This window comes from Mizuhopecten yessoensis, unplaced genomic scaffold (genome assembly GCF_002113885.1).
Source record: "Mizuhopecten yessoensis strain PY_sf001 unplaced genomic scaffold, ASM211388v2 scaffold11109, whole genome shotgun sequence".
NCBI lineage: Eukaryota > Metazoa > Mollusca > Bivalvia > Pectinida > Pectinidae > Mizuhopecten > Mizuhopecten yessoensis.
Window position 1 is genome coordinate 1,281,943 of NW_018408884.1, and position 25,842 is coordinate 1,307,784.

The 25,842-nt window shown below is 41.0% G+C and overlaps 1 protein-coding gene across 1 annotated transcript; it reads right to left on the reverse strand.

The window, feature by feature from the left end:
• Window positions 1–3,031: 3,031 nt before the first annotated feature.
• Window positions 3,032–24,455, reverse strand: LOC110465976 (potassium voltage-gated channel protein Shaw-like). Its single transcript, XM_021522196.1, has 4 exons — window positions 22,697–24,455; window positions 10,612–10,911; window positions 5,050–5,492; window positions 3,032–4,025 (listed from the first exon to the last, which is right to left on the reverse strand). Exons 1-4 carry the CDS (start codon window positions 23,021–23,023, stop codon window positions 3,500–3,502), a joined length of 1,596 nt encoding a protein of 531 aa, XP_021377871.1. The 5' UTR covers window positions 23,024–24,455; the 3' UTR covers window positions 3,032–3,499.
• Window positions 24,456–25,842: the final 1,387 nt, after the last annotated feature.

Genomic DNA, 25,842 nt, shown 5'->3' on the forward strand with positions numbered 1-25,842 from the left:
GTCGCCCACTGTGTAACCGAGTTACGCTAGTCGCCCACTGTGTAACCGAGCTACACTAGTCTGTCACTGTGTAACCGAGTTACACTAGTCCCCACTGTGTAACCGAGTTACACTAGTCGCCCACTGTGTAACCGAGTTACACTAGTCGCCCACTGTGTAACCGTGTTACACTAGTCGCCCTCTGTGTTACCGAGTTACACTTGTCGCCCACTGTGTAACCGAGTTACACTAGTCGCCCACTGTGTAACCGAGTTACACTAGTCGCCCACTGTGTAACCGTGTTACACTAGTCGCCCTCTGTGTTACCGAGTTACACTTGTCGCCCACTGTGTAACCGAGTTACACTAGTCGCCCACTGTGTAACCGAGTTACACTAGTCGCCCACTGTGTAACCGTGTTACACTAGTCGCCCTCTGTGTTACCGAGTTACACTTGTCGCCCACTGTCTAACCGAGTTACACTAGTCGCCCACTGTGTAACCGTGTTACACTAGTCGCCCACTGTGTAACCGAGTTACACTAGTCGCCCGCTGTGTAACCGTGTTACACAAGTCGCCCACTGTGTAACCGATTTACACTTGTCGCCCACTGTCTAACCGAGTTACAGTAGTCGCCCACTGTCTAACCGAGTTACAGTTGTCGCCCACTGTGTAACCGAGTTACACTAGTCGCCCACTGTGTAACTGAGACACACTAGTCGCCCACTGTGTAACCGTGTTACATTAGTCCCCCACTGTGTAACTGAGACACACTAGTCCTGCACTGTGTAACCGAGTAACACTAGTCTCCCACTGTGTAACCGAGTAACACTAGTCTCCCACTGTGTAACCGTGTTACACTAGTCCCCCACTTTGTAACCGAGTTACACTAGTCGCCCACTGTGTTACAGAGTTACACTAGTCCCCCACTGTGTAACCGCGTTACACTAGTCGCCGACTGTGTAACCGTGTTACACTAGTCGCCCACTGTGTAACCGTGTTACATTAATCGCCCAATGTGTAACCGTGTTACACTAGTCGCCCACTGTGTAACCGGGTTACACAAGTCGCCCACTGTGTAACCGAGTTACACTAGTCGCCCACTGTGTAATCGTGTTACACTAGTCGCCCACTGTGTAACCGTGTTACACTAGTCGCCCACTATGTAACCGTGTTACACTAGTTGCCCACTGTGTAACCGTGTTACACTAGTCGCCCACTGTGTAACCGAGTTACCCTTGTCGCCCACTGTCTAACCGAGTTACACTAGTCGCCCACTGTGTAACCGAGTTACACTCGTTGCCCACTGTGTAACCGAGTTACACTAGTCCCCCACTGTGTAACTGAGACACGCTAGTCGCCCACTGTGTAACCGTGTTACACAAGTTCCTCACTGTGTAACTGAGACACACTAGTCGCCCACTGTATAACCGTGTTACACTAGTCGCCCACTCTGTAACCGTGTTACACTAGTCGCCAACTGTGTTACAGAGTTACACTAGTCGCCCACTGTGTAACCGGGTTACACTAGTCGCCCACTGTGTAACCGGGTTACACTAGTCGCCCACTGTGTAACCGAGATACACTAGTCTGTCACTGTGTAACCGTGCTACACTAGTCGCCCACTGTGTAACCGAGATACACTAGTCTGTCACTGTGTAACCGTGCTACACTAGTCGCCCACTGTGTAACCGAGATACACTAGTCTGTCACTGTGTAACCGTGTTACGCTAGTCTGTCACTGTGTAACCGGGTTACGCTAGTCGCCCACTGCGTAACCGAGTTACACTAGTCTGTCACTGTGTAACCATGTTACACTAGTCGCCCACTGTGTAACCGTGTAACACTAGTCGCCCACTATGTAACCGAGTTACACTTGTCGCCAACTGTGTAACCTAGTTACACTAGTCCCCCACTGTGTAACCGTGTTACACTAGTTCCTCACTGTGTAACTGAGACACACTAGTCGCCCACTGCATAACCGTGTTACACTAGTCGCCCACTATGTAACCGTGTTACACTAGTTGCCCACTGTGTAACCGAGTTACACTAGTCGCGCACTGTGTAACCGATTTACGCTAGTCGCCCACTGAGTTACACTAGCCGCCCACTGTGTAACCGAGTTACACTAGTCGCGCACTGTGTAACCGATTTACACTAGTCGCCCACTGAGTTACACTAGTCGCCCACTGTGTAACTGAGTGACAGAGAAATCTCCAACCCGAGGGATAATATTCTCTAATGTTATAAGCCGAGGGTAAGTCATTCGAGAATATCATCCCGAGGGTTTGAGATTTTTCTGTCACACCCGCAAGGTAGGGGATGATTATTTTTCTCCCATCCCGTTTCACTTATAAATGACATATAAACGTTGATTGCATGTTTTTCCAGCAAATCCAGAGTTGTCTTTCATAGTCTGCTACTGATGACGTGACGTCAATGCTTTGATGATGTGACGTCATACTATTGTTATGACTTATATCGCGCCATTCTGCACGAGGCTATCCTATATATTGAAAGGGAGACAAACCTGTGAAGGGTAGGAGGAACATATGTCATGATATATCTATCAGCCTAGCTTTACAGACACTAGTTTAAGCCCTTCCTGCGTGACATTAACTGTCGTGAAATTATATAATCATATCACGTCCAAAAGCAATGGAATATAATTTCGTATGAAGATCTGCATATGCACGCGTTTACCCTCAACTCGTCACTAATATTGGCTTTTCCCCAATGCTAGACTTTTCCATGCTATATCGTATAAATGATGACGTCGTATACCGCAATGTTTGCCGCGGTATTTGTACTTAATTATAAATTATAATTGGTTAAAGTTTCTCGGCGACAAAATCGCAATTAAGATTCTACTGTTTTGAACGAAGAAGTGTTGTCTTTCTGTTAAAATGAAATCATAAAAGATAGCGATGATTATTCTTGGCGTTACATGATATAAACTGGGAAAAAAAGCATGCGCTTTTGCTTCCGGTATATCTGTATAACCCCGAAAGTAATCTTGCTTATTCCATAAATAACCCATCAACTTAGACTTAATGGAGGAATGATGATTTTATTAACTTTACCACAGCGATATACTATGAGTAAAACCGATATACTGGCAACAATCCCAGGAACTGCTAATAACAACGGACCTCTGAAACGTGAATGATAAACAATGTGTATACGTCACAATAAAATACCAATATAGCCTGTGTACGTATTGTCTCTGTACACGTCATAAAATAACCTCAATTGTATTACGGTATCATGACCACTAATTACATGACACACGTAACCGCAAGAAAATAAATGTATACAGTATATAGATGTATATGAACAACGTAGTAAAATATCTTCGTAACGAGCAATTATACAATCAACGTAATCAAAACGGTTGATACATTTCGAAAACAACTACATCTATTGTATTTCCTTTGTCAAATTCTGACTTGATAAGAAAATCCATAGATATTTAGACACCAAATTTGCCGAGTTGTCTTTTCCATTAACGGACACTATCAGTTACACGTCAGCGACCCCCTGGTTATTACGGTTTGGTGATAAACTATTTAGTGGAACAGTTTCGGGGGAGCACTCCTTCCTTCCGGTTGATCCTTTAGTCATCATACCCAACAACCCCCCGCTGGCCTCTTTTTCTCGAACCTTCTTGTTGTGTTCCTCTTCCAGCGCAAATTGGACGTGTTTGTAGTACATTATAAAGTTGTTGACGAGAACCGGTACGGAAAATCCGATCATTAGCAGGCCAGACAAAGCACAGAACGACCCCACGAGATATCCCAAGTTTGTGGTCGGGTACATGTCACCGTATCCCACGGTCGTCATGGTAATGATGGCCCACCAAAAACCGTGCGGTATTGAGGTGAATATCTTGTGGTCATCCACGTAGTATATTAGTGAAGAAAAGACTAGCATGCCCACCAGAAGAAAAGCCGACATTAATAATAGCTCCTTGAATGACGCACGTAACGTATAAATGAGAATCCAAAGTCCTGGCACGTGCCGGACCAGTCGGAATATCCTCAGCACCCTGAAAAAGAGTAATCTCCCTTGATGAAATCGAAAAGAATTAAGAAATGTAGAAACTTGAGAAATGACAGCGATTTTCTATAAATAACAACAATGACCTTGACCTTGGTACCTTGATAAAACATACACTCTGTTGAGGTACTCTCATACTCTACCACTGTATGTGTGATGATTGATATAAGCATCCATTCAGAAATGAACTGACAAAAGTGATATCAAATAATTCATAAAGGCACATTGGTTTCTCGGAGATAGAATTTCCTTTATAGGGAACTTTATATTGTCAAGCAAGTTATTTCCCCTTTGTATTATCTTATGATGTAATCAAGTTAGCTATCTACCCTTATAATCTTGTGATCCTCAGACAAATTTATCTCCAATTATTACAATTATCCAGTTAGTAAACTTTCTCAGTAATCTAGTGATCCAGATACGGAGTTATCTCCCGTTAGTACAATTATCCACTTAATTAGCTCCCCTGCTTTAATGGTAATTCTGAGAGAAATTAGTCGCCTGCAATTATACTTATCATATAAGTAACATTTCTCCTGATAATCCTGAGACAGAGTTATCTTCCATTTGTACATTTATTCAGAAAGTAACAATTCTCTGATGATCTAGAGACAGAGTTATCTCCCATTAGTACATTTATCCAGTAAGTAACCTTTCTCTGATGATCTAAAGATAGACTTATCTCTCATTAGTAATTTATCAAGTAAGTTACCTTTCTCTTGTTATCTAGAGACAGAGTTATCTCCCATTAGTACAAATATCCAGTAAGTTACCTCCCCTATTTAAAAGGTAATTCATAGACAAATAAATCTCCCGTTATTACAATTATCCAGTAAGTAATCTTTCTCAGTTACCTGGTGACCAATATACAGAGTTATCTCCCGTTATTACAATTAATATATGTTACCTCCTTCAGTAAAATAGTGATGCTGAGACATTAGTAATCTAGTTACTTCCCCTTGTTACTTGGTGATGCTGAGATAAAGGCACCTGCAATCATTATTGCTGTTTACCTGGTAATTCTGAGAACAGAAATGAAGTCCACGGACCCATCAAACTGTAGTTCTGGGTTAACGTTGTAGACGATGAGCTCGATATAGTCGGGGATGAGTGCCAGAAGGTCGATGACCCCCATTAGAGAGGTCAAGTACTGTAACCTCCGCCTGGACAGACAGAGTCGACATATAAATTCAACGGTGAAGAATGCAAGACAAATGATGTCTATTACTGCCAATACAGGGTGTGTAACAGATTCTGTTTTTACGTCACCAGTACTCGTGCTCACGTTTACTGGAACCACACTTCCATTGACGTCAGAGTAATTTGTGTATGCCGTGCCGTTGGATGATGATGTTGGTATGTTCCTGTGTAATGAGTAGCTGAAGCTCGGGTGGGTTTCCGCCATGAAGCTGAAGATGGACACCGCCACAACCATCAGGGAAATCCAACCGTAGATCTACAAAATATCAATTATAATCAGTTAAAACAGTTATACATCAATACTATAGACACACTCAGACTATCAAAATGTAAACTGAAGAAATAGCCAATGATATTCAGAAATAAAATCTGAGAACTAACAAGGGGGTATAATCATATCAAAACCTCCAATGCAATCAGCCTGTGATTCTTGTAACGAGAAATTACATTGGTCAGTTGCCGTCATGTGTAGCGATAACGATGTTTTTGAAATATATTGTAATATCAAAAATATTTTTGTATCGAAGAAGTAAAATTGAAGTGTCAGCCTCAATATTTCAATCTAAGAAATAACGCCGAATTAGCGAAAATTATTTATCCATATAAGCTATAGTTTGTAAACCGCTCACGGTGCCACGTGACTGAAGGTATTCACGAACACTTAAATGACGCGTTCCGGCAGCCTTGTTCTCCGCTGACTTGTAAAGGTAATGTTTACTGGTGCGCCATTAGGTAATGTTTACTCGTGCGCCATTAGGTAATGTTTACTCGTGCGCCATTGCTGAAAATTCTGAGCGTTAAAAGGATTATCTTGGAGAGTTCGCAAGAAAAAATATTACAGTTTGAAAAGTGTATTCGATAATCAGACATGTACGAGGTCCTATGAATAAATTATGTCACAGCACAGCTCCCGTGCGAACGTGCAGTATACATATACTACAGTTTAGCCCCTTGGTAGACTGCAAAAGCATTTACAGAATACTGCACGTGCAGAAGTTCGACATCTTCATTGGTGAATGATATGCATTCCTGGTGGCTACTTTTCAATGCTAGAATGAAGGTTGAGACTAAACCTGAAATAGGCTGCGATATCAAAGCTTTACAAATACCACCAAAACAGACACACGCAGAGTTGTGAAGCTAAAAAGGCACATCTGCCATCACTTTGAGAACTGTTTACAGGTGTTTGAACAAATTCAAGAGTGGTAAAGTCGACATCAAACAAGACGCACAACTAGGCAGGCCAGTTGTTGCAGCATCTAAGAAATTAAGGATGATGGTCGTTATACTGTTTCTGAGACAGCTCGTATGGTAAGCATTTGTGTTTCAGGTACCGTGCAAAGAAGGAAAATGTATGACTGTTTTACAAAGACAAAGTACTGAAGCCTGTCAAAAGATTATACATGAAAGAGCGTCCAAGTAAACGGTTGAATGGCATCTAGCCAATTCACGACAATGGCTCTTCCAACAAAACCCATATTATACAGTTGTTTTTGAAGCAAGAGAATGTGGTACAAATTGACCACCCACCCTATTCACCTGATCTAAGTCCCTGTCACACTTCCTGTTTTCTTTACTAAAGAAAATACTCTCTCGTGGAAACGGTATGAATCTTCCAGTGTCTTGTCATGTTACCAAGGGGAGACTACCGCGCAGTGTTTACACCAAGGACAGCGCTATTGCTGCGAGAGTGCGTTTCTGCTAAAGGGGGTGATAACAAGGTCAAACGATGTGCATACATCATACACGTGGTTCCTATTGAATGGCCCTCGAGCATGTTTATTACAAACATATTATTTAAGATTCAATAACAAGCTTAGAGCTTATATTATAGCCTCTCCTAATCCCTTTTGATTGCGATAGCAGTACCAGATGGCGCTCATAGATACGAACGTATTTCCGACGTAATTATATTCAAACACGCACCGCTCGCGATGATGGCTTGTTATGCTTTAATCTACCAATGCGGTAATCCGAGAACGAAAAATTACACCTTGAGACTATAATCGGATGATGTGTGCATATTTCCTATGTGAACCTCTCCAATGGGGTTGGGGGTATCGCGATTTTATTTTGGGAAATCTAATTGATCCCTTAAAGAAGTGCGTGAGTTCGACAGTAAATTACAACAAACTGAACTCGAAAATCCTGATGCTTTATCATGTAAATATAAAACCGTTGTCGATTTTACATGTACTTAGTACATTTCGTAGGCATTTTATTAACACAGAAATGTTTTAACGGCATAGGGAGATTCATTGCTACAGTGTACGTCCTTAGGACGATTCCTCGCCTTATTGTACGTCTCTAAGGACGCTTTCCTGTCCTAAAATTACGTACGGCCTAAGGACGATTCATCGCCTTATTGTACGTCTCTAAGGACGTTTTCCTGTCGTATGATTATGTACGTCACTTAGAACACGTTCCTGTCATCTAATTACGTACGTCATAAGGACGATTCCTTGCCTTATTGTACGTCTCTAAGGACGCTTTCCTATCATATAATTACGTACGTCATAAGGACGATTCCTTGCCTTATTGTACGTCTCTAATGACGTTTTCCTGTCATATGATTACGTACGTCCCTTAGGACACATTCTTGTCATTTAATTACGTACGTCCTTAGGACGATTCCTCGCCTTATTGTACGTCTCTAATGACGCTATCCTGTCATATAATTACGTACGTCCTAAGGACGATTCCTCGCCTTATTGTACGTCTCTAATGACGTTTTCCTGTCATATGATTACGTACGTCCCTTAGGACACATTCTTGTCATTTAATTACGTACGTCCTTAGGACGATTCCTCGCCTTATTGTACTTCTCTAAGGACGCTTTCCTGTCATATAATTACGTACGTCCTAAGGACGATTCCTCGCCTTATTGTACGTCTCTAAGGACGATTTCCTGTCATACAATTACGAACGTCCCTTAGGACACGTTCCTGTCATCTACTTACGTACGTCCTTACGATGATTCCTCACCTTATTGTACTTCTCTAAGGACGCATTCCTGTCATATAACTACGTACGTCCTTAGGAGACTTTCCTGTCATATAATTACGTACGTCCTTTGGACAATTCCTCACCTTATTGTACGTCTCTAAAGACGCTTTCCTGTTATATGATTACGTACGTCCCTTAGGGCACGTTCCTGTCATCTAATTACGCAACTCCTAAGGACGATTCATTGCCTTATTGTACGTCTCTTAGGACGCTTTCCTGTCTTGTAACTTCGTACGTCCTGAGGAGACTTTCCTGTCATATAATTACGTACGTCCTAAGTACGATTCCTTGCCTTATTGTACGTCTCTAATGACGCTTTCTTGTCATATAATTACGTACGTCCTTAGGACGACTCATCGCCTTATTGTACGTCTCTAAGGACGCTTTCCTGTCATATAACTACGTACGTCCTTAGGAGACTTTCCTGTCAAATAATTACGTACGTCCTTAGGACGATTCATCGCCTTATTGTACGTCTCTAAGGACGCTTTCCTGTTATATGATTACGTACGTCCCTTAGGACACGTTCCTGTCATCTAATTACGTACGTCCTTAGGACGATTCCTCATCTTATTGTACGTCAATTATGACGCTTTCCTGTCATATAAATATGTTCGTCCTTAGGACGATTACTCACCTTATTGTACGTCTCTAATGACGCCTTCTTGTCATATAATTACGTACGTCCTAAGGACGATTCCTTGCCTTATTGTACGTCCCTTAGGACGCTTTCCTGTCTTGTAATTACGTACGTCCTGAGGAGACTTTCCTGTCATATAATTACGTTCGTCCTTTGGACGATTCCTCGCCTTATTGTACGTCTCTAAGGACGATTTCCTGTCATATAATTACGTACGTCCTTAGGACGCTTTCTTTTTATATAATTACGTACGTCCCTTCGGACGATTCCTTGCCTTATTGTACGTCTCTAATGACGCTTTCCGGCATATAATTACGTACGTCCCATAGACGATTCAACCAATAGCGTGCCTCTTATACCTCATATTAACAACAAAAATTTCAAGACTCCGTCACCGATCTTCGAAAACTCCAGTGACATTTGATACTGTAACAATCATTTAGTATATAATTTAACCAATTTATTCAAAAAAGTGATGAGCATAGAAGTCAAGCCCATACGTAGTTGTGGAAGTTTGCATGATAAATGTTGTATGTTCGGTTAAATACGGTGAAACAGAATCATAACAAAAGTGTAGGGGAACAGTCCCACGCTTATTCAGTTTATAGACAACTTTATGGGACAACACGGGTGTAAAATTTACATTATTTTTTTATTTTTTTTTATAAACATATAAAAACTAAATTCGTGTTTACTGTATAGTGTGAGATATATGAATGGCCACAATAATATCAGGTACCAGTGACGTATTACGTTTCTCCGAGACTGGATAGTGTGAGACACGGCTATAAATAGCCGTATCACCGGGTATAGGTGTCTGTGATCACGTAAGCGTGTCAAGTGGCAACTTTATATCACCTCACACACATCTCTGACGCCACATGTACAGCACACCCATACTTTACAAAAATAGCACTGAATAAATAAAGTCTATTTTACAAGAAAGGGGTGTTAACAGATGTTTCGGGTTTAACGAGTACCTTTTATTACAGTAGTTTGAAATTACTTTTAAAGGGGTTTATTCTCCTTAATTTTGAGTGCATTAAAGAGTTTTTGAGGTGTTTTTTTTTTGCGTTTGCGTTGTAACCAGATATCCACCAATTATGAGAGAAATGCATTTCAGTAGGCCATGAACGCAATACGATCATGTTCATTATGACGCTTCTCCTCCCGTCTCGCAAAACACGAGACCATTGTTTGAAGCAAACATTTAGGTGATGTGAGGGATGTATTTTGCACATCACAAACAACTATAAATAAAGGATGTTAACATACGTATTAAACGGCATTATTGCAATGTTCATAACGATATAAACATCAGTCTTTTACATAATGTATCGTGAGGCGGGCGACCTGGATTACGTGCGTATTATACATGTTTATGTTACCGTCTTGCGTTCATATCGTCATGAACGTTGACATTTAAGAATTACCCGTTTTCCCTATAAAAGGGAGCGAAACAGCTAAGGTTGAGAGATAAAACGGCAAATATGGAAGGAGGCATGCTTCTTTTGTTTAGGGAGACAAAACGCTGATATTGAGGTGAAAGTAAGTAGTCACTGCGAAAGTACAAAACAACGGGAGGTAAAACATATTGTCGCTTCATAACTTAATACGTGTGAATGTATATATGATAGATAAATCCATCATATTTTCTTATAGGCAAAGTAAGAGGTAATTTTGTTAGAGAACAGGGATTTTACTCCACATCCTGAGTAACCAAATTTACCTTTGCTGTTCGTGATGATGCGGGATCGTTTATTATCATCCATAATCGTGGCCGCCATTTTGTCCAAGTTGTCTTTTCTCCCTCCTCTGACTCTGTAGAGTCTAGTAGCGACCCCTTGCGGTCGTGCTCGAGTTGGTTAAGGGCGTTAACTGTGGCGTTCCAGGAGTTGTAATCTGTCCAGCAGCACCTCTCGATCAGATCGTCTTGAATCTTCCAGAATGCCAATTCCGCTTTGGCCGCAGGTCCGCATATATTGGAGGGTAAGTGAAGCTCTCCGGTACGGAGGTAGTTTAGTATAGACTGCAAAATAGTAAAATGAGTCAGAATTTCCCGTTCATTCGATATGTCAATTAAATGAAAATATAGACCTGCAGTTCATATGCTAAAATAAGTCAAGTTTACTTTTTTCATAGATTAATGTCGAGGTATTGGTGGTTAATTTGTCAGCTGTTCCCAGTTGTCTTTGCCGGGGTACATAAAAACGAGCAACACATACACACACATTTCACACAGTAGGGGAGATAACTCCCATATTCATATCCTAGTGGAAAACAAACGATACCTACGCTATCGTCAACACAGCGAAACCGAAGTCAATCGTGAAAAACTGGTTCAAGCAATACAACAATAAAAACGGTCAGTTAAAAATGATGGAAAACTCAGGGAAAACAATTTCGAATCAAATGGTTCGATTCTCGGTATTTTTATCACGACATAATTGAAGGCTTAAGGTAAGCTTTTCATTGGTTCCAGTCATCAACAACTGACCAATCACAAGGCTGATACACAGTAGTTTCCTTACTAAAGTCAACTCGGACCATCCGCAAACCGACGCGTACGGGAAAGATTATTATTTCACAAGACGTTCCAAGAGTATAACCGTTCAGGCAATCGGGAACCGTCGGCACTTCCCGTATAAATAGTATTTTCTCGTTTACGGAAAGTGCCGACGGTTCCCGATTGACCGTTCCGGATATAGATGACAATAGACTTACCTATATCTTGTACCTATAAAAGTACCCGGATGTTTTACTTAGAAAATAATCACGATTTTGTATTAAGATGCAAGCTACAGTTTAAAAAAAATCTGATCAGGGAATTTTAAATATAATCACTAAAACTGACCTTAGTAAGTTACTAAATACTTATAAAAAGGTTCCATATTGCAGAAATAATCAACATGTAAGCGTGTATTATGTACAATGGGGAAATATATAACGAAAGGGAGAAAATAATGGATGGTAATTAACGACGGCCATTTCTATCTCAATGCGTTCCGTCATAATTAGGGCTGCAACGATATATCGTACCGTATCGTAACGTGATACTTTCTTATGTATCGTTTCGAATCGTTTTCTGTGCCTATATCGCGATACATTAACGGTTCTGTATTAATACTGAACGATATTAATCTTGTTTTTTTATTTGACTCCAAGCTCTAAGAGTTTACTTGTTTTGGAATCTCTCAGTAAAGGTAAGGCCCACTGTGCAAAAGTACTAAAAATCATACAAAACATATTTTGACAGTATCTACTATACATATATAGTTAAGTCAATGACAAAACTCTGTTAAATCCTGGACTCGATCCTTCCGAAGTTTGACTTTTGAGCAGATACGTGTATCGTGATACGTATCGTAACGTAAGCATCATACCGTGATACGTATCGTAACGTAAGCATCACACCGTGATATGTATCGTATCGTAAGTATAATATCGTGATATGTATCGTATCGTAAATATAATATCGTGATATGTATCGTATCGTAAGCATCACACCGTGATATGTATCGTATCGTAAGTATAATATCGTGATATGTATCGTATGGTAAGCAGAATATCGTGATACGTATCGTATCGTAAGCATCATATCGTGGTAATCGCATCATAATTATCGTATCGTAGTATGTATCTCACCGTGAGCTAAGCGTATCGTTGCAGTTCTAAACTCATAATATACAAACATATAATAACATATCTAACACAGCCACACACGGATCACTTATTTACATTAGCTCAAAGGCTAGGGGTGTCCACGTCATTCTTCAAAATAGGTTGTCTCAAATATCTCCTAGCCGGTATAGAATTCACACGATGTGGTGGTATAGGTGGTGTACAGTGTTGCGCAGTTTAGGGATGAAATTGATCTTATGGTATCCAGTGTGTGCCAAATCGGAAAATAATTGGACGAACAGCCATTGATTTAAAGCAACGGAAGAAAACATAAAAAGGTCCACAGGGGGATGGGAGGGGGCGGCAGGAAAAATCCTGAGAGACACTTCCAAATTAAAAAGCTTTTCAAAATGTATTTACTGAAATCTACATTGTCAGTTGTAACGATTAAATGTCACTTATCGCAGTGCTATTCCGCATTCATATCTGATATAACAGGATGACCTATTGTATACAGCTGTGAGTTTCTTAATACATTTCCTGAATACTTACCGTACAGCGGGTTACATTTACGCCTTAAAATCATTGGATTATGTTTTCAATACTTAAATAGCATTACTATTGTAGAATTTAAAAGGATAGCGTATAACTTCGGTTGTAAGATCTAAATAGTCCACCTTGTTACGATCGCCCACACGGGTATCATAACAGCTGAACTACAATCTTGGTCTGGACTGGACAAACCCGGGCCCTGATCACTAGACCAGGAATGCTACGGTTTCGGAAAGGAAAGTGTCTTAAACTTGAAATATCGGAGAATGTCAGAAGAATGGCTGTAAGTCATTTAACTTTTAGCCGTCTCGCCGTCACCGTTCGTACCGGTCTCTTACATACGGTAAATGACCCCACAGGGTCGCTTTATTGCGTTATCTCACTCCCAGTGGTAATACGTTGTATTCTGGTTGCGACGTCGGCAACCATCATGCAACGTCCGGGCAACGCCTTTTACCAGATGTTGTAACAACGTTAGAAATTGGGACGTGAAGCTATACAGCTTATTGTTTACAAATATTTTCTAGTTAAAATTATCTCTCCAGGGTGTATCGGTATAATAAAACGGTTAAAATATTGGGTTGAGGGATGTAACAAGTTTCAAGTGTCCCTTGACCATGCCTATTTCCCTCGGCTTCGCCTCGGGAAATAGACCTGGTCTCGGGACACCAGAAACTTGCTATATCCCTTAACCCTATACTTTAACTGTATATTATTACACCTCTACTTTATTTACTCTATATAAAAGTGATTGGTTAAATCGAATATATCCCCATTTTTGCCTGAGTGTGTTTTAGTCCTGTGTGTTAGTCTGGGAACTAAAAACACACCTACACTCGGGTATTTCCGCCGAGCCAATCAGGCGAGAGGTGGGCGGAGCTTGTTACCGAACTCGGCAGTGACGCGCGAGGTGGACGGAGCTTGCTACCGAACTCCGAAGCATTTGGCGTTTGGTGTAATAAAACCAGATACATGTAGTTGTAATTGTTCGTGTGTAAGTTACGTAACAGGCTTTCAACAGGATACATTTATTTATTTATGGAAACCACACAAGAACTGCACTGACAGCGGTAGTGCTAGCCTGAGTTTCCTCTCCAATGACATATTCCGAGACATTTTGACAGATATAGATGTCTGGGGATATATCAGTCAAAATGTCACAAGTCTAGAGATGGAGACAGAAATAAAACTTCGGCTAGCCTATACCCGCAGATCTCGCTGGTCATTCGTGGTGTAAATCAGAAATTCAATATGATGCAGCATCACTGTTTGACTAAAAGCCTGGACCACTACAGTCTAGGTATTTCCACGAAGACTGATAAACTTTGCGGTGGTATTATTTCTATAATGTAGATCCTGTGTAAGTCAATGAAATATAGGAAACATGTGAACAGAAACAAGAGAATATGGACGTGTCAACAAAACCATAATTCTAACTGCAAATCGATAAAAGAATGGGGAAATATGAACGAAGGAAAGGTTTTACAAGGAGAATAAGACCAGGCGTTCAGGAAGGATCAGCGTCTTCTGCTTCATTCGAGGACACCCGCGATATAAATCTAGTCAAATTCTAGAACCGGGGTAATGACGACAAAGCAACACGACGGCACACTAATGAGCAAAAACATCGACTCTCATATCACTCACAAAAATAGAATAATTCCTAATGAGATCATAAAATGGACCATAAACCTTGCCTACAGTCTTAATAATCTTACATCTTTTAAAATCCTTGTTGCTTGTTCGTCAGTCTCCGTGCTTTACGAACGGTCCTTCACGAACAGCACTGCGCGAGCCGGAGATCTAGGGGACACTTGTCGTATGTTACAGCATTGTAACAAAACCACACCTGGTCAGATGAGCGGTGCCCGGGCCCCAGGGATATATACCTTTTTTAATATATTTTCGTAACACATGAAATAAGACACAAGTTATTCTGATAGGTAACTGCCCGCACGCGTATTGTAGCGAGAAGATTCTTTATTCACGCTTCAAGTTGTTTGCTTCATGTAAATTTGTAATTATGCAATGGGCACAATGTGAACTGACGTGACCTTGACTTGACCTTTTTACTTGACCCTGTATTTTATTGGCTAAGGTGGTTATGAGGGAAGGTTTATGAGAACTCTCCTCTAGTAGTCATGAGAAAGAGATCTGTTGAGGCATCACCAAGTATAAATTACCCAGGTGTTCGTTGGATAGAGTGTGTACGTATAAATTACCAAGGTGTTCGTTGGATAGAGTGTGTAAGGCTTGTTTGAACAGATTCACTGGGGATCAGTTCGTGACCCTCAACCCTCCGGGGTCATGTGTATATTATGTTATTATGTAAATGGGGTACTGGTCACGAGGTCCCTGGTCATAGTGGTCTAAGGGCACATAACTCTAAATCCGGACAATGTTAACTGGGCGTTGTTTCTATGAATTAGGAGAGAAATAAAAAATAAAAAAATAAAAAATTGACAAATGCAGCTTCAGAACTTTGTCTGATTATTGTAACCAAACGAGTACCCAACACGTTGTATATTATGTACAGCTAAATCTATAATACTGTAAAATCATAAATTTTCGTGGGACATTAAATTTCGTTTAATTCGTGGATACCAAAAATCCACGAAAATAAATCCCCACGAATACATAAATTTGGTATGATATAGATAGGGGAAAATCAGAAATCAGAAACAGGCTAGTATATGAAAACCACGAAATTTTAACCCCACGAAAATAACAGATTCTACAGTACATAATCACTAGCAACAAGTTCTCACTGTACAGACAGCCGTTACAAAGTCTCCAAAAGTACCAAGTAGCTGTAATTGATGCCCAATCAAAAAGCACACCTTCACACCTCATTGAAACGAAACTGAACACTACTCTAACTTGTGATTAATCAGAGGCTACGGCGGCCATGTTGGATTCCTGTCGAGAAAATAAATGTATAGTGCACATCTGTGCATGTCGACCGATACCCATGCTAAGTTTCATGAAACCACTATAGTAGATTTCACACGGAAAGTAGTATTCTGAGAAATGAAAACAAAATCATTAAACAGTGGAGAACCAATGGCGTTACCCATTTTCAACCCCTAATTGCCTAGCCATATTAGAGCGCAAAATACATTCTTCATATGCCTACCAATTCTAGTGTGAAGTTTCATCTTCGTTTCCGACAATTTGAAGTCTCTGGTGAAACTTTGGGAAACCATTTGGAAAGAAGAAGAATAAACAAGCCCCCAAATTGATTTTGATTTTAATGGTGTATGTCCGCTCGTATGGCCTTGCGGCCTTTCAGTAGACGAGAAACGAAAGAAAAGACAAAGCATATAGAGAAAGGAGAGAAGGGGAGAGGGTAGAGGTGGAGAAGATAGGAGTCGTATGTCCTATAGGTCCTACACCGGCGATGTGTATAAGATTGTAGGACGACTCCTGAACCGAATATCCGTAGCGCATCAAGATGTTGGACGCGGTAATAGAGAAGAGCGGAGGGATGGCATTAACGCGGATGATCCACCTCCAGGAAGACCCTGAAACCAGCCAAGTCGACTTAACACTAGCTAAGATGAACTTGATTAAATCTGATTTTTGAAGTCCGTCTAAACTTCTAATAAATACACCAAACCCTTATTATAAGTCTAAAATATCCTAACCTCTGGGTCGGCGTTATCCCGCCTACTCTTCTTCGACAATACTTAAAGGGATCTCTCTCGTGCGATGTGGACAATCTCACACGGAACACCATTTTAAGTCCCGTCCGACGGACTGTGTAAAAAAGTCCCCAACCTCGTTAGGGTTTTAATCAAAAGTATCAAACCTGACCTTTTGGTTGTCTACTAGTCTTTAGGGACTCCTAGTTAGGGGTCAAATACAGCGACCTCTTGGTGATCCTAACAATGAGGAAACGAACATGGCCGCCCACCCAAGCCCTTTTAAACTAAACAGATATGGTGTTTTATCTTGTAAAAGTAACATGTTTTAGTGCCGTGGTTTTATGTCGTTCAATTATTCGGCTATAAACAAAACATAAGTTGTTGTAAAATTCTATAAAATATCATACAGATACAGTTTCCCTTTGTCTGTAATTACTCGTACAGGTAAAATACAGGTAAAACACAGGTGAAACCCGGGTCACAAAATGTCAGGAAATATGTCGAGGTAGTATGCTACAAATTATCTTCCTTCCCATCGTTTCCCAGGAACAACCCTATTTTATGGTTCTGCCGAGAGGGATAACTATGTGTATTTCAATTAGTTTATCACAAATGATATAGCTTATTAAAGATGACACTACTATCATGTCTACAAATACATACGTTGAAATATAATTGTCACACATACATCATTTTCAAAATAAGACATGTGCTTTCATTTCGAAGGCTATTTATATTTCCCATGGTTATAACGTTACGTATTTTTTGCAGGAAATTTCTGTGCACTGCAATTATGATAATTTATGCATGCATGGATTGTGGCGATAATATGTTTTTAAAAGTTCTAAACGAAAAAAACCCAATGCGGAGCACACCGCTGTCGCCCACTTTATTAGATAGAGCTAAGGTGATGGTTAACCAAATACAAAGTCACGTCGAGTTCGTCAAGCACATTTAAATATGACAAATGTTCTTATAAATCAACGTTTAAGTTCATTTAGAATATACACTCAGCCAATATCAATCGGTGACTTATTTATTGCTAGTTTTTATTACATAAGGTCGTTTGTTTGATGTTTAAACAAAGTGCTTGGCCCCGTCGTAAGAAGCCACTGTAGATGTTCAGTCTTCAAATAAGGGTTTGCCTAGGGTCTGACACCAAAGTCTGTACCCGAGGGTCTGACACCAAAGTCTGTATACGTGGGTCTGACACCAAGGTCTGTACCCGAGGGTAGTGTCTCCAATGTGTACGTACCCACATAATAACTGACTCTTCGGTAATCACGACACAGACAATGCTAATACAACACTTCTAGAGGTTGTAAATAAAAAGGCCATATTTTGAAAGAGCAGAAGAAAACACAGGGTTGTATTGTATATTAACTCCTTTTGACTGTTATCCACCGATCAAATTGACGAACTAAAACTAGATTTGGTTCCGAACATTTTAGTGCCGTTATTTCATCCTCGACGTCATATGTCCGCAATAGTTGTTCGGTTCAAGTTTCGGAATAAAAATTGAACAGAGCGGAGTACGTATGTGTAACGTTTAGTAAAAACTATCATACGTGTTTATATGACATCTCAGAATCGGCTGGTTTATTGCGATAATAGACAGTGAAAGGGGCTACAGTGACGTGAAAGGACTATAGTGACGTCAAAGGGGCTATAGTGACGTCAAAGGGACTATAGTGACGTCAAAGGGGCTATAGTGACGTCAAATGGGCTATAGTAACGTCAAATGGGCTACCGTGACGTCAAAGGGACTAAAGTGACGTCAAATGGGCTATAGTGACGTCAAATGGGCTATCGTGACGTCAAAGGGGCTATAGTGACGTCAAATGGGATATCGTGACGTCAAATGGGCTATACTGATGTGAAAGGGGCTATAGTGATGTATTTGACATGACGTAAGGAAACTTAACGATGGCACGAATGCCGTTTGTGTTTAATCTATATGCCTTGCACATTTTTTGGTTCATGTGATCAACAAAATAGAAGATCTCACATACGTGTGACTATGTAAGGTAGGGGTTTAAAGTCCTCGCAATATTTAAGGTCACGTGATAACAGGGATACACCTGCCGGGGGGAAAAGTGAAAAAGTGAAAAGGGGTCCACACTAGTCGCCTATTACAATAACATGCAGTAGAGTACGACAGGTCTATTCCCGAACCTGCTGGGGGTCGACAGGTCTATTCCCGAACCTGCTGGGGGTCGACAGGTCTATTCCCGAACCTGCTGGGGGTCGACAGGTCTATTCCCGAACCTGCTGGGGGTCGACAGGTCTATTCCCGAACCTGCTGGGGGTCGACAGGTCTATTCCCGAACCTGCTGGGGGTCGACAGGTCTATTCCCGAACCTGCTGGGGGTCGACAGGTCTATTCCCGAACCTGCTGGGGGTCGATGGCATGCACTATTAAAACAGGTATCTGTAGATGCTGTCATGCCAGTGAGCCAACTAAGAACGACACTTTTAAATTGTTATTCAGTATAGAAATATTTTAAACATTTATACTTTCAAGCACGTTCCGAGGTTCTACACGTTATATGTCTAGTGCGATGTAAGTGTACCTATTGTTTACGTTGTACCCCTATCCCATTATAGGAGGGATTCTATTTACTTACAGGGGACTGAAAAAGAAACAGAAACACGTTATTTGAGACCAGCGATCGTACACACCACCGCGTAACCTCCTTTGTCAATCGTCTGAGATGGATGTTTTAGATTGTGTCGCGTCCGTACCTCAGTCAGTTTTTTATTGTGTACATAAGAAATGTAACACGCCCTTCAAACATAACGTATCTGTCGAAATAATGTCTCAGATTTCTACATCAACTCACGAACAGCTAATTGAGTAATACACCGTGACTAGGGGGTATTTTACTTGGGTTTTCGTTTCACGCTTTGCAGACAGATTTAAGAAATACGCGAACTATAAGGTAAAATACGGTAAAAAAAACACTTCCGTAATTAGTAGCGACAAACGTTTGCTACCCGGTATTTCACTCTACGACATTAAACTCTAAATCAGATTAGGATTGGTGTAGCAGCCGTTAGACGGAGTGTGTTTCCAGGGAAATGCCGCTCGTTGTACATGCGTCCAGTGACATCGTTACCCGGTGTTTGTTTCACACCCGATGCAGTATATTATGTGAACACAAACTGGAGCTAGCCATGGGGCGTCTCAAAAGTATACGAAGAGACCAGAGACTCTGTAAAAAAATGCGGTGTGTTAAAAATGAACTACACTTCCTTTTTCACTGCTCCCTTAATGAATCTGCCAGAAAAGAATATTTCCAAAAATGCATTCCTAATCACAAGGATGTTACCTTAGATACCAATCAAACAATCTCTAGAACAGAGGAGAGTGGCCTTGCTGACAGTATAGGGTATGGACTTTGCAGCTAACAATGTTTAAATGGTATTTTCTTTTTGAAGCTATGTATATTTTGTTCATGTGAATGTATATTAGAAATATAAGCTACCACCTTGCGACTTTTCTACATGTCGTCTATTTGTATGTATTTCACTGTTTTGTCTTCAAACTAATTTGTAGTTACCATAATGTGCAAATAAAATTTTGAATTTTTGATTTTTTTTTTATATTATGGAGTACGTTGATACTGTATGACAGTGTGGGGTATTGGGGGTATTACCACGGAATTAGATTATGCTATCTAAGTCCGTGGTATTACCGCTAATAAAGCTCACTAGCAAGTATACCTTCACACTAAGCCGTAACGACGATAAGTCTATTTTCCCCCAAAGATAATGTGTCCTGTATTCCACACAAATATACGATGGCCGCTCTACGATGGCCGAGAGCGGCCGGACACTTCTCATTACTTTTATGTTCAAAAGTGTACACTTTTGTGAGGTACACTTTTGAATATAAAAGTGATCAAATATGTACCTTTTTAGCACTAGCGACCGATAGCTGCCGGACACTTTTAATTACTTTTATGTACAAAAGTGTACCATAGGGTACACTTTGTGTGGTACACTTTTATTCAGTTTTACAGTCAAATGTGTACCATGGTACACTTTAAGATGACTAAAAGCGGCCAACGGTTGATAAATGACATTTTGTGTAGAAGAATGTTAGAAAACAGATGGCCTTTTTAATCGTTGAACGTGGGTTCCCATAGGGTAAACAGAATCAATTTATATAAAACATCATTGTAATCTACAGTTTGTAACGTGATCAACATTATTTTTGTCAGCTCTATATTATAAAAGAAACAATGTTTCCAGTGGGATAATTTCCCCAGTATTGTAATCATTGTTATTTGATATAAATATATAGTACATCACATATGCATACGACTGGTGGTTGTACGGTACCCCTTTCCTGTTTAATCATCTTAACATTGTGTTTCTAAATTCCGTGCTTTTGGCCGGGGAACAACGATAATGGCTTGAGTATACTGTACAATAATGTAAGTATAACCTATTAAGTACTTGGTGGTAAATCCGCGGCTATGTTGATAAAAAACAGACCTGTTTCCCCGCCGTCATTCGACAAGTCAGGAGTAATTAATTAACAACGGCTCCAATGAAAACCTTTTGTAGATTTTTTGTTATTAAATGTGTAACCAGTGGCCGCTTTCGGCTGAAAATGAAGGACAAATACACACTTAAATGTGTACCACACAAAAGTGTACCATGGTACACCTTTGTTTATAAAAGTGATTAAAAAGTGTACCATGCACAAGTGTACCATGTTACACTTTTGAACATAAAAGGAATGAAAAGTGTCCGGCTGCTCTCGGCCATCGTACAAATACCACCAATTGACAGATAGAAATCGGGTCAAGACGAGCTTATATCTTCACATGGCTTGTTAACCCTTCTATCTAAGGTAGTGTTCTATCTAAGCTGGAAGCTGATCATATTTAATTAATAAAACATCATATAAGATTTCAGATTTTTTGATAACAAATGTTAAAATTTATAATATTTAAATATTAATTATAAATATATAAAAATAGATTTACTTAATATATCCATTCTGTAGTCCTTGTGCTGATGATGTTATTTTATTTTGTAATAATTTTGTACTTTAAACATATTATTAAAAAAGTAATGACGTAACGTCAGATGTTGACGTACAATACTGTAACATACTTCTGACGTCATTTCGTTTTAGATTTGACGTTTGTGACACACGGTTGGCTTTGTAAAACATGTGTTAGTCAGACAGGTAACTTTCACACGGGTGAGTTACCTTGGGAGTAAGTATGAAACAGACAATAATTGGTTTGCCATTGTTTTCCTATATCAACACTTTTCTTTGTTCTCTAAAAAGTGGGGGACCTGAGAACACCCCCTCAAATCTAACGAATTACCCGAGTTGGTTGACACTCTGAGACTACTTATGTATCATGACACGACAGCTTGGCAGACGTGTGTAGTAGCTTGGTTATTTCAAAGTCGTAATACAACATCGGGACACACAGAGTGTACATTCAGCTGATGCATACATATAACGTACACATACTTGTACATTAACGTACACATACAGATCATAAACAATAAACACCATTTTATAACACGTGGTCTGTGTTTTGCCGTTATAAATGCCCGGATTTTACTGTCAGCGTCAACAAGTTTTTAGCTCCTGGTCGTTTATTTGTCCTGTCACAATTACTACGCTGTGCTTCAATAAATCAAGAAGTATACACGAGCACTGCTATATTGTCAAGTCGTCAACCTCAGCTTATGTATGTTATTAAACAGCTAGAACTAATAGCAACAAGTTGTTAGTTCCCGGATGCAAAGCTAGTTCCCGGGTGTAAGGTATAGTTTTAGTTCCCGGATGTAAAGTATACCGTTACTTCCCGGATGTTAGGCATACAACTGTTAGTTCCCGGATGTAACTTATACTGTTAGTTCAAGTTGTTAGTGCAGAGCATACCTTAAGTGCTCATAGTAAGCTACGAATTCCCGGATGTAAATGTTAGTAACAAATTGTTACGATTGACAACTCACTTTGAACATATCAGGATCACGGTCGAAAAAGTAATCCCCGACATCTTTCCGGAAGTGCTTCCGCAGAAAGTTTTCATCCGCCAAAGCGAAATCGGGTTGCCTTTTGAGCGTGGATTTGTAAGTTTCAAACCGCGTGCCGCCCACATTGAAGATGACAGTCTCGCGCGTGGTCCCCACACTCACCACCACTTTTCCATCTGACTGTATTTTTGCTCCCGGTAATAGTGCGGCCAATATGCCCCGGTTTTTCCCGTCGTCTCTTCCCTTGACTGGCATGGCAAAATTATCAGGCTTGTCAGTTGAGGCATTGGTTCTCGTGTGTAACATTGTGACAGTCACGTGATCCAACAGACTCGACAACTTACCCAAAAAAACACAATCTTCATATAATTGAAAGCAATGACGCGGAAAGGTGCACGATTCAAGATAACTGAGCGGATGACACTGAATGCTCTATTTAAATATTTATGGGAGAATCAATCGGCCGTAAATCCTTACACATTACCTAGTGTGCAATCACCCGAGGAGAAACCAGTGTTATTGGAATGATAAATACAGCACAGAGATCCAGTCGAGATAGTGTAACAGAGACATTTCAGGTTGTGACAGTGGCTGTTAGTCTAACAGGTCCCGGAATGTGTCGTCAGTACTCACAACACATGTATTCCCGTTTGTTCAGATATTTGTGTATTTCCGTGGCTGGACACTTGTTGTACGTATATATATAGCGTTAATATCTGTCAACTCTACGATCACTCCTCGACACAAAATCAACCTATGTTCTGATGCCGACGATAACAGCATTTCCCTCGGTCGTTACATTTTCTGTCGACAGTCTTCCTCCCTGATGACCCGGTCTGTCCAACGTCCTGGACCTTTACATCTGTTCCACTATTATATAGCACAACGCAATAACACAGTATACGCTAGCACAGTCACAAATGGTCTACAGTGGGTCGTACACATATATACGCTATACAGACTGGAGGTACGGAATTCCGGAATACATTGGAGTCCAACAGTAATTTGAAAGTCAAACTGTCCAAAAACACGACACTGACTTAGAGTACTGCGGTAGTTCTACTGTCCGGCTGTAGCCAAAGTATTTGGCTGCTTTCCCTGTGTCCTAGTTCTAGTGTCCAGCAGCTGTAGTTCTAGTGTCCAGTAGCTGTAGTTCTAGTGTCCCGCTGTATTTCTAGTGTCCAGCAGCTGTAGTTCTAGTGTCCAGCAGCTGTAGTTCTATTGCCCAGCTGTAGTTCTGTGTCCCGCTGTAGTTCTATTGCCCAGCTGTAGTTCTGTGTCCCGCTGTAGTTCTATTGCCCAGCTGTAGTTCTGTGTCCGGCTGTAGTTCTAGTGTCCGGCTGTAGTTCTATTGCCCAGCTGTAGTTCTGTGTCCCGCTGTAGTTCTATTGCCCAGCTGTAGTTCTGTGTCCCGCTGTAGTTCTGACACCCCTAGAGGATGTAACAGGGAACAGTGAGCGGCCTGGTAGAGAAGAGACGCTGTGTATAGCGGGGACTATCATATCGTTATGACAATGCAGTAAACCGAATTACAATGAGATTTTACTATCCTAGCGGAACGAAATCATTGTCGGTCGACTCGTGGTCTGGCTGTGTTGTTTTATGACATGCCGTTAGTGAAACTTGAACCTCACAGTTGTAAAACTAATTTTACAATCTAATACTTATATGAAGTACGTCACGGAATATTTCAGGGCGATGCTCTTTGACCTGTCGTTTTCAGCCATGATTCTGGTAGATATTTTCTTTGACCACGTGTTAGCTGTACGGCGTTATAACGCCACGATCACTGTCAGGTTATCGTATATTCTCCTCCATGTTTACATCCAGAAGAGCAAAAATGACGTAAAAATATCAACTCCACACGAACAATTTAACTTTATACTAAGTACCAAGCCACACTGAAAAATCTACCCCAATGACGTCACTGTACTTGTCAACTACATAACTTCACCCCTGCATGAAGCTGTCCTAATGAAGTGTTTTCCTGACGGGTAGTACATTGAGAACACAGACGTTGGGGTGTGCGGTACTGTTCTATAGGTTCTCTACCTCTACCTAACTGGCCGTGTTCTGGCGTCAGAATTATTTTATGTATAATCACCTTAATTACATTAATGTAACCTCTTTTAACTACTCGATAATGACCTTAACACCTAAACACCCTTAGTGTAAACTCGTGTACCCCCTCAATGTACACTGACTCGTGTGCCCCTTCACGTACACTCGTGTACCCCTTAATTTACCATGACTCTTGTGCCCTCTCACGAACACCCGTGTACCCCTTAATATACCGCGACTCGTGTGCCCCTTCACGAACACTCGTGTACCCTTTAATGTACCGTGACTCGTGTGCCCCCTTAATGTACCGTGACTCGGGTGCCCCTTCATGTACACACGTGTACCCCTTAATGTACCGTGACTCGTGAGCCCCCTTAATGTACCGTGACTCGTGTGCACCTTCACGTACACTCGTCTACCCCTTAATTTACCATGTCTCTTGTGCCCTTTCACGAACACCCGTGTAACCCTTAATATACCGTGACTCGTGTGCCCCTTCACGAACACTCCTGTGCCCCCTTAATGTACCGGGACTCAGGTGCCCCTTCATGTACACACGTGTACCCCTCAATGTACCGTGACTCGTGTGCCCCTTCATGTACACTCGTGTGCCCCTTCATGTACACTCGTGTGCCCCTGCATGTACACTCGTGTACCCCTTAATGTACCGTAACTCGTGTGCCCCTTCACGTACACTCGTGTCCCCCTTAATGTACCGTGACTCGTGTGCCCCTTTATGTACACTCGTGTACCCCTTAATGTACCATGATTCGTGTGCCCCTTCATGTACACTCGTGTATCCCTTAATGTACCATGACTCGTGTGCCCCTTCATGTACACTCATGTACCCCCTTAATGTACCGTGAGTCGTGTGCCCCTTCATGTACACTCGTGTATCCCTTAATGTACCATGACTCGTGTGCCCCTTCACGAACACCCGTGTACCCCTTAATATTCCGTGACTCGTGTGCCCCTTCACGAACACTCCTGTGCCCCCTTAATGTACCGGGACTCAGGTGCCCCTTCATGTACACACGTGTACCCCTCAATGTACCGTGACTCGT

What these genes read in the sequence shown, in the direction of transcription:
- LOC110465976 (XM_021522196.1), bottom strand. Translation starts at nt 23,023, where the DNA reads ATGTTACACACGAGAACCAATGCCTCAACTGACAAGCCTGATAATTTT. An exon ending in CATCATCACGAACAGCAAAG is followed by an intron (nt 5,493 to 10,611) that starts GTAAATTTGGTT and finishes GATATTTTGTAG; the next exon opens with ATCTACGGTTGGATTTCCCT. An exon ending in TCTGTTCTCAGAATTACCAG is followed by an intron (nt 4,026 to 5,049) that starts GTAAACAGCAAT and finishes ACTCTTTTTCAG; the next exon opens with GGTGCTGAGGATATTCCGAC.